At 52.1% G+C, this 9887-nt stretch overlaps 2 protein-coding genes across 2 annotated transcripts in view; one reads left to right on the forward strand and one right to left on the reverse strand.

Moving 5' to 3' along the window:
- Positions 1-155: 155 nt before the first annotated feature.
- DNAJC17 (DnaJ heat shock protein family (Hsp40) member C17) overlaps positions 156-9887 on the reverse strand; it is a 14972-nt gene continuing 5240 nt past the window's right edge. Inside the window, exons 6-11 of the mRNA XM_057379878.1 lie at positions 9815-9887; positions 9375-9424; positions 8809-8886; positions 7755-7835; positions 6789-6917; positions 156-371 (exon numbers count right to left, since the gene is read on the reverse strand). The exon at positions 9815-9887 is cut by the window's right edge and continues 7 nt beyond it. Coding sequence (XP_057235861.1) covers positions 246-371; positions 6789-6917; positions 7755-7835; positions 8809-8886; positions 9375-9424; positions 9815-9887 — 537 coding nt within the window. The 3' untranslated portion in view covers positions 156-245. The remainder of the gene's footprint in view (positions 372-6788; positions 6918-7754; positions 7836-8808; positions 8887-9374; positions 9425-9814) is intronic.
- Positions 1180-4425, forward strand: CUNH15orf62 (chromosome unknown C15orf62 homolog). The gene has a single exon (XM_057379874.1). It carries the CDS (start codon positions 3038-3040, stop codon positions 3539-3541), a length of 504 nt encoding a protein of 167 aa, XP_057235857.1. The 5' UTR covers positions 1180-3037; the 3' UTR covers positions 3542-4425.

Here is a 9887-nt window from a genome sequence, read left to right on the forward strand (position 1 = left end):
AAAAGCTCCAAGGTTTGGTGTTCTGATGGCACCTCTCACACCCTGTCCCACACTGACAGAGTAACACCTGCACTCCGTGAAGCTCAGGCAGCCATTTCTTCCTTCCCCAAACCTGGAAAGGGACACAGGCTGCAAGCCCCAGGAGTTTCTATTCCCACAACACCTTTAAAAAAAGGAGGTTTATTGGCTTAAATTAATGAACAACTCTGGGGGAACGAAGCGGTGGGAGAATCCATAGTCTCCTGCTAAGTGTGCGACTTCTCCTCCTCGTCTTCCCGCTGGAGCTGCTCGATGAGCTGCTGCCTCTCGGCTGCCTGCCGCATCCTCATCATCACCAGGCTCTCATAGTCCCGCTCTGACACCACCGAGGCCTGGCAAGGAGCAGGAAACACACAGCCCATCAGGACAGCACAGCCCCTCCCCAAATCCCCCTCACAAYACCGGTGTTCCAGGCAGGAAGCACTCTGATCCCACAGAAATCGGGAGAGGTGGGGGAAAGCTGCCTGAGTATGGGAAATAACCAGGAATTGTTATTGAAGTGATTATTACAAATAACCAGCAATAAGTGTGGTTGATGAGAAAAGCAGGGCAGACACGGAGTCAGCATTCCATGAGGCTGGATGGGGCATCTTCTTGGATRGGAAGTTCACCCTGCACCTACAACGCTGGTGCTCAAAGTCCAGTGTACACTTCACCTGTTATAAAGGGCAATGCCATAAAAAACATCAAACCTCTGTGGATTAGTCATGGAAGTGACAAACTTSCAACTGTGTGACAGTGCTGAGGCCCTGCACAGGCTGCCCAGAGGAGCTGCCCCATCCCTGGAAATGTTCCAGGCCAGGTTGGACAGAGCTTGGAGCAACCTGGGCCAGTGAAAAGTGTCCCTGACCTGCGCTGGAACTGATGGGCTTTAAGGTCCCTTCCAACACAAACCATTCCATGATTCCAACAGCTGCAATCCATGATCTCAGAGGCCTTTCCCAACACGAACAATTCCATGATTCGAACTGGCTGCAGAAAGAAAACCACGTGGGTACAATCCCAAACCTGACACAGGAATGGAACAGTTTTCCAAAGCCTTCCTGCTGTGTGTGGAATCCCAAACCTGACACAGGAATGGAACAGTTTTCCAAAGCCTTCCTGCTGTGTGTGGAATCCCAAACCTKACACAGRAATGGAASAGTTTTCCAAAGCCTTCCTGCTGTGTGTGGCAGCAACTGTCAYGTCAAGGCAGCTGATTGCAGACTCTGCCTAATGAACGTGGGCAGCAGGTGACAGCTGCTCCGTTGCTTTGGCACTGCTTCCAGAGCCATTCCACACTGGTAGGTGGCCACGCTATTTTGGATGTRTGAAAGCACTTGCAAGGCTTGGAAACATCCAGCTCGTTCCTTGACAGTTCAGGTGGAAATAAATTGTCTTGACAGAAGGTAAATGGGAAAAAAAAACCCTTCATTATTCATTTTTCTAGGAAGCTGGTTAAGTGGTGATCTCAGAGCATCACAGAATCCCACAACAGTTTGGGTGGGATCTTAAACATCATCTGGTTCCAAGCTCGTGCCATGGGCAGGGACACCTTCCACTAGCCCACGCTGCTTCAACCTGGCTTTGAACACTTCCAGGTTCTCTGGATCTTTAAGGATGTCTTAGGAAGCGGAAGGGAGACAAAGGCAATAGAATGGCTAAATAAGACTCTGCCTGGAAACAGGGCGAGTGCAATTCCTTTTCCCGTGCAGGCAAAGTGGTTCCTCCAGCTGCCAGGACACAATGAAAGCCCACAACAGATAAGGGAACATCAAGTGGGAAATTAGGAGTCTAATTAGTGTCTTAGGAGCCACATGAGCAAAATGACCTTTGGGTACTGGCAGCAGCAGCATCTGAGAAAGCACTGATGGTATCAGCCCTCAGCGGGGATTCTTCCAAGCACCATCCACCAGCCCCAGGAATTTGCTGGGCTGGATGGAAGCTTCTGCATGAGACTCATGCAGATGAATCACCCACACAAACCTGAAGCCCCACCTCGCACTGGGACTGGAATTTAAAACAGACAGGAGATTATTTGCAGCCTTGTTTGAGAGCTCTGCTGACACGAGGAGCCCTCGGAGCGGCAGGAGGGAGAACAGCCGGATCCAGGTGGGCTCCAAGCACGTGCTCCCGGGAGCCTGAGCGTGGGCTGAGGCTTTGCCACTCCACACRCCTACTTCCTGCAATCCTGGCAATTACCAGTCCAGTAAAACCCAGTTTCTGACGTGGCTGACTCAGCAAGGGCTCGGCTCAAAACAAACACATCCACACAGGGAGCCGCAGCCCGGGAAGCAGCGCTGGGTGGCACACGAAGGGACGGCAGCCGGCGAATTTTGGCTCTGCAGATCCAACCTGGCTGAATTCCTGAACTTCTGGCTGAGAAGTCCCTGGACTTGCTTCTTCGTCCTGGTGAGCCTGGCAGGCCTGGTTCTCCGAGCGCTCCAGCAGCTTCTCCTCCCGCTCCTGCACTCCAGGCCGCTCCAGCACGGCGTAAGTCTTCTTTGCACCCGATTTTCCCAGCGTTGCCTGTTGTGTCGTCGCTCTTCACGTCTCCCTTCGCCTGTATTCCCTGGGTTCCTTCGGCGGGACTGASTCACCGTCTCGTTCCCAACCACCCACGGCGCTTCTCCGCCAGTGCCCCTCTGCAGAAGGTGCCCGGTTGCCATGGCACCCGAGTGCCCTTCTGTTCTAGATGCCAGATTAGATCTGTTCTCATGGTGACTGTGCCTCTGTCGTTCCCCACCAGCCCGGAGCCGCGGCACWCGTTTAACGAGCTCGCTTGCTCACCACCGCTCCTCTCCGCTCTGACAGGAGACTCCTGAGATCCAACCCGAGCCAAGCACTCCCTGCCACGGCGTGGAGTTTGCATTTCCTGCACTACCAGCCTCTCTGCTTTCCCTGCAGCTCCKCGAACGGAGCAGGAAGGGGCTGTTCCCGTCGCACGGCTCGCTGCTGATCCCTCCTGATCCCAGCCTGTGAGGAGTCAGCATTCCTGCTCCTCGCTGCCTCCCTCGGCATGGATACCTGGCGCAGGGGGTCCCTCAAATCCACCACCTTCTTCCGACGCTTCTCCCTCAGGAGGCACAAAAAGCTGGGCAACCAAGTCATCATCCTGAACCAGAACAGCCACACTCTGGACACGGATGGCCAGAAGAGGGATCTGAAGGACAAGTCTGAGTATCTGTCCTGTCAGAGCGAGCAGAACCTGGCCAAGGCACAAGCCCCTCCCAAGCCACCCCGGCTGTACCTGGACAGTTCCAGCTGCCCCAACATCATCGATCGCACGGATTCCCACTCCGACCTCTCCTTCTCCGACGCTGCTCCGTACCACAAAGCCACTCCCACGCACAAGGACCAGGCTGAGGACCACAGCACCGCAGGGGCAGGTCTCCAGAACAGCACCACTCTTCCCGACCTGGCCGACCCCTTCCTGTCCTTCAAAGTGGATTTGGGGCTATCACTCCTTGAGGATGTCCTGCAGACCCTCAGGAAACAGAACCCCCGGGATTACGCCATTTGAAGGTATTTCTTGTCCGTCACATCCCGGTTACTCACTGCTGCTGCCGGCTCCTCCGATCCTGGCGGGAGGAAGGATGCTGGAGCACRCCTGTTGTGTGTGGCCTGTTTTGTTGTCCTCACCTCACCCAGCACAAACCATCCCAGTCCTTGCCAAGGAATCCTCTGGCTGTGTGCTCGGGTGAGAGCACTCTCTGCTGTCTCGTGGGCAACTTTCCACTCTCCACCCCGGGAATTTCCCACTCCGGACTGCACATCCCCTCCTCAGGGAAGACTGGCACTGTTTGGGAGAGACTTTTTGTTTTGGGGATGTGACACTGCGGGGCAGGGACACACRGGGATTTGGCACTGCTCACTGGTGGGACAGCAGGAAGCCTGCAAGGAGCCAGCAGCACTGCACCCCAAAGCCAAAGCTCAGATGGCCGAGAGATGGGACCTGGGGCTTCTCCTCCCACCATGATTGGATGTGAAAGCTCAAAGCTGTTCCTGCGTTTTTTTCTCCTCCTCCTTGTGGGTTTCTTTTCCCCTAACTCCAGTGCAGGTGTCACTCCCAGCCTGGAAACAGGTAAGCATCCATGTAGGCTCCTGACACAGCACCAGCAGTGGATTTATCCTCCTGGCAGGAGAAGAGATGTCTCYGACCCTGCTGCCTCACGCATGCACTGAGCTCCCAGCTGTACAGACATGGAAGAATAAATGTATCTGTGACTGGAAGTGTCTGGTTGCCTCATTTCACTGGGAAAAGGCACAGAAATCCCAGGCACCAGGAGCATAGGGTATCTGAGGTGGCCCAGATCCACCCTTCCTGGCACTGCAGGGTTTTATGAGGGGTGGGAACCRGTGTGGCTCTGCTTTCCTGGGCTGGGGGCATGACAGAGTTGCTGGGACTTGATTTTCCCCAGAGGAGAACTCACACAGCTTGGGGCAAGACAGGAACAGTTCCCCACTCCGAGCTGGACAGTGGGAAGGGCTCTGGGAGGCTGAGAACATTTGGGGCAGCATGAGAACAAACTGTTAAAAGGACCTGCAGAAACTACCAGTTCTTACCTTTTTGACTATTAGGGCTCCTTTAAAAAATAACAATAAAAATAATAACAATAAAAATAATAACAATAAAAAATAACAATAACAAGACCTCCATGCCCCCAGATAACCAAGAATTTTGGAAGTGGCCACAGCAAAGCACAGGGGCGGTCCAGAGAAGGCACAGCTGCCTCTTACCCTGGAAGTCAGATTGAGGAAACAAACCCTCTGAAACCTCCAAGGAGCTTGGAAAAGGTGCAGGAGTGCCAGGCAGGAGGCTCTTCTCAGGGCTGAATRGCTGAGGAGCACAGGCAGGAAGATCCCACTGCAGGAGCAGGRAAAACCTTCCCAAAATTGAGTGTTCCATGCTGTTGGAGTGGCAAAACAAGCTCTCCACAGCCGCTGTGTGCTTTGAACCATCACACAGCCAGTGYTCTCAATAGCCTGGAGTAACACTGGCCAAACCACAGCTTTTGAATTCYGAGGGGAACTGGAGCCTGCTCGGCTCCAGCAGCTCTCCAGGAACTGCTGGACAACGTGCACCTGTTGCTGTAGGAGACAAACAGGCTGTGGAAACACAGCCACCTCCTCACAGCACAGCTTCCACCTGGGAGCTGCTTCCCACCYCCCTGGCGAGGGTCTGGCTGCCCTTTACCTGCGAATTTTGGCAGGACTCAGGTCCTGGCTGGCTCTCCCAGGCAGGGAGTACTCGGCTGCCTGTCCCAGACAGGGAGCAGAGGATGAGTAGTGAGCATGTTGCCATGAGAACGCTGCAGGTTTGGGCTGTTTCCTGAAGCAGAGCAGGGAAGGAGCTGCTTTGGCAGAGTGGGAACAGAACGGGGGTGTATTCAGACAAAAACAGAGCCGGGAAGTGAATAGGAAGCAAGGGCAGCTTAAATCACAATGAGGTAAGTGCAGCCTGGAAGCAAGAACGGGGAGCCTGGTGGCTGGGAAGCCAGGCTGGGTGTGAAAGGGAGAGGGAACAGGGATGTGGAAGCTCACTGAGCACATTCTTGAGCTGTAGAGCACAAATTAAGTCAGCTGGGAGCAGATCAGCCAAGAGGAGCTGTTAACCCATTACAGGTTGTGGCAGCATCCTACTGGATGCAGCAGGGGGATTTGGGGAGGGTCTGGAGTAGGAGCAAGGGAAAACAGGAAGCAGAGGAACTTGGAGAGCCAGGGCTGCCCTGCAATCCCAGCAAGTGCAGCAGGAAGGACAGCCAAGCACCAGCAGTGCAACTCCTGGGGAGGATGCAGAGCCCTGGCAGCAGCTCCTCACCATTCCCAGAGGCAGGGGGGATTGAGAAGGCTGTGTTGGACAGAGGTGAGTGAGTCAGCAGCTCCATGTGCTGCRTTCCTGCTCTCCCTGCTGCCCCACCACACTAATCCCACACCACGGGCAGACGCTGCACTTCCACACTAACAAGCCTCAGGGGTGGAAACAGGCCAAGACAAACGCAGGGATCTGAACCCACAGAGGCTGCAAGCCACTGCCGAGTTCCAACTGTACCAGCAAGCCCCTTCAGTAGGAATGAGATAGATCTCACCCTCTGCTAGTGAGAAATTCCCAAATCATGTGGTTTGGGCTCTGCTTTTTGCCCCAGTTTCCTTCCCAGCACTCTGTGGCTGCAGGAGTCTCCCTGGTCCTATATGGACAGGATAACCACCAGCCATTCTGATGCATAAATACAAACAATGTCAATAAAGTACTTATGAAAATATCAAGAGACTGAATGCACTGAACAATCTCACAACCTTAAAAAAATTAGGGAGTAAAGACACAAAAGGGTATTTAGTTTATATTGTTTTCTCCTCCCTCCTGCACACCCTGAGAATGGAAGTTTCCTTCCAGCACTRAAATTTCCTCCCCCTGTGAACACAGGCTCTCTAAAGGAACCTCTCAGCAGTGCTCACTCAGAGGATTCCAACAGTCAAAACAGATTAAAAAATCCCATCAGAATGGCACTGGAGGCCTTGGGCTGAGTGAGGAACACCCTTGTTTTTCACTTGGGAGAGAGGGAACGTGTGAAGATCCAGTCACCCAAATAGCTCCAGTCCCCAGCCTGCTGCTGTCCAGACAAGAGGTTCTTAAAAAAAAAAAAGCCACTGATCCAGCACAGAGAGCCAGGCCTGGCATCAAGAGCTTCTATCTGACCACAGCTAGGGAGCACACTGAGATTTAGGTTGTTACAGCACCAGATTTCCATCCCACAGCCCGTTTTCCTCACCTGTGAGGTCCTGGGCTGGCTGGTGCTGTCAGGGAGGACGGTGCTGYGCTGGCTCCGGGGCTGCCCCTCCAGCCAGGAAATCTTCAGGGGGTTATTTAGCAGGCCAACCTCATTCTGCACAGCCATCTCCTGGTAGGGAAGAGATTCTTCCATCAGCACCTGAATTTCAGACCCTGCTCCCTTTCAGGTCACTAACAATCTTTTTCCCATATTGCACTGACCTCAAGGCCAAGACCCATCCCTGGAAATGTCCAAGGCCAGGCTGGATGGGCCTTGGAGCAACCTGGGTTAGTGGAAGGTGTGAAACAGATGACCTTTCAAGGCCCCTTCAAAGCCAAACCATTCTATGATTCCATTCTATAAGACTCATTGGAATTAGATCATCTTTAWGGACTCCTCCATCCCAAACTATTCCATGATACTCAGGTTTCATATGGGAAGCACCTTTATGGTCCATAGCCCTGCCAATAYCTTTGATAAACAGGTCACACACCATTCTGGGGTGTTTTATTCCTTGGACATGAGTGAAAGAACAGCTAACAACAAATAGAGATCTTGTACAGCTGAAGTTGATGGGACTACTAAAACTGAGGTTAACTAGTGATTTCTGCTCCCACACAGGGAGTCAGGACATTTTGGGTTGTTTTCCACTGCAARTGCCTGATATCACCTCCAAAACACCTAAGCCCAACTCCAAGSTAATTCACCTTCAGAGAGAGCTGAGTAAGTGCTCAGTGCCTGATTTTTAAGGCAGTGCCTCTTCCCTCAGCCTGTTCTGTGCACAASCTGCTTGTTTATGTGCCTGATCTCCGGGTTTGTGCCTCCAGCTCTGCCACTCCCTTTGTGCCTCTGTGCCTTTAGACTCTCATTACCCTTCTCCACTGCCTTAATGACAGGGCTGTGTCCAGGCTGTCACCCTGTCCTGTGCCACCCCCAGCACACCCAGCAGGGGCTCTGCACACTCACAGCTGCCTTCACGGTGGCAAATTCCACCACTGCGCTCCCAGTCCTCCTGCTGGAGATCAACAAATTGAGCACGTCACCATACTGTGGAAAGAAAGAAAGGAAGGRAAGTTAATTACAGAGCCAGGAGAGATGTCAAGTTCATTTATCAAACAAACACAAAGAGAAAACGTGTGTTTTCACAGACATGGGGCTTGGGCTGTCACCATTTCTATCCTGCTTCCACTGATCCCACCCTGCCACCGTTTCTGTCCCTCCAAGAAATAATCTGGGAAGGCATGGAGCTACACACTCAGCTCCCAACAAGCCCCAGTGCAAGAGAGCTGCTGAGCTCAGAGGGGAAATAAAGATGCCAGGCTGGGATTGATCAGATCAAAGGCTTGTCTGTGCCTGTCTCTACACTTCCCACAGCAGGGATGGATGTGAAAGATGAGTGCACCACAACCAMACAGCCAGACTAAGTGGGCAGGAAGCATCCAGTGGGAAGAGTCTGCAGTTGCTCTGCTTCAGCAGGAGTCCCTGCTGGGAGCCAGGCAGAGCTGTTAGCAGGGAAACAGCTCCCAGCACCTGGATCAAAGGATCCGACTTGGTTCAAAGGTTGYGTTTGATGATTTAAGAGATCTTTTCCAACTTTAATGACTCCATGATCATGCTGATGAGCTCTGAAAACKGCATGAGAAAGCTGAACAGGGAAGAAAATTAGCCACTCCAGTTTATAGCTTACAAGTGGAGTGACAGGACACAGGGAATGGCTTCAAACTGGCTGTTTAGATTACATTATTAAAATAAAATCCTTCCCTGGGAGGGTGGTAAGGCCCTGCCCAGAGAAGCTGTGGCTGCCCCTGGATCCCTGGAAGTGTTCAARGCCAGGCTGGACAGAGYTTGGAACAACCTGGTTTAAAGAAGGTGTCCYGGCCCATGGCAGGGGGTGTGAYRGAATMATTTTTAAGGAAACYTCCACCCAACATTCCATGATTCTGTGATATGTAGCTTCCCAGAATTCACTATCCTTACAGCAGGGGAAGACCCAATAACAGGGAAGAGTGTCAGACAGGACCTTTTGCAGGATCTGCAGCAGCACATCTTTGGAGTATCCCCCTCCYGTCTCATCTTCTTTCCTGCATTTCCACCTGAGCTGGGAAGCAAACACCASGAGTTAACTTTTCCTGCTTGGATGTGCTGCCTGCTCAAGCAGCTCCCACCCCCTGCACATTCACCACGTCTGCTATTTACAGCCACACTGCCAGGCYTGCCAAGACTGATCTCAGCACAGGAGTGAGCACAGGGAACAAACTGTTTGGGGAACAGGGAGAAACGCTGCTGGCTGGAATAAAAAAAGATCACACTTGAAAGGATGCTAATGGCTCTGCCATGCTAATTAGCAGATATTTCCCTGTGATTAAAGCACAGACAACTCAACTCCAGGATCAGAAAAGGTGAAGGAAGAAGGAATTCCAACAGCAAGGAAAGGAGCTGTTCAAGTGATAATGCATGTTCCATAGAGGAATTTGATCTCCAGTGTGAAAAAGGATGTACCAGCTCAGCAGGGTTGAACTGTCCCTTCTATTTTTCACCATATTCTATCAATTTTCACCAAAACCCAGCTTTTTAAGGATGTCTTACCTTGAGCTTAGGAGTTATTTTGCCTTCTGCTCCATTTCTTTCCTGCTTGCCTAAAGAGAGAGAAAAAAAAAAAGATGGATGGAAAGGACATGGCTGAAAATTCCTCAGCACTTAGATTTTGCACAAAATTTTCTGAGAATGTACATATGATTGCAAGAAGAACTTTGAGATTTCCACTGGACCACTCCAGCCCCAAAAATCTTGTGCAACAGGAACTGCAGCATGGACTGAATATYCCATGGCAGCATTTTTTCCTTCTAGGATGCCCAGACTTGCCACGATCAAGGCTAGAAACAGGTCAGCAAAAATACAAGCAGGAGATCTGTTCTGAGGCATTTTTCCCTGCAAGGAGGTTGTGCTGGGACAACTGGAAAAATTAAAGGTGGGCAGCTCCCAAAGAGCCACCTGCAGATGAGGGCTCTGGGCTGCCCTGTGCTCACCTTGGCTGTGCTGCTCCCTCTCCAGGCGGATCTGCTCCCTGATGAGTCTCTGCTGCTCCTCCAGCTGCCGGGA

Source organism: Malurus melanocephalus, unplaced genomic scaffold (assembly GCF_030028575.1).
Source record: "Malurus melanocephalus ecotype Western Australia unplaced genomic scaffold, MMel_1.1 scaffold_426, whole genome shotgun sequence".
In the NCBI taxonomy this organism is placed as follows: Eukaryota; Metazoa; Chordata; class Aves; order Passeriformes; family Maluridae; genus Malurus; species Malurus melanocephalus.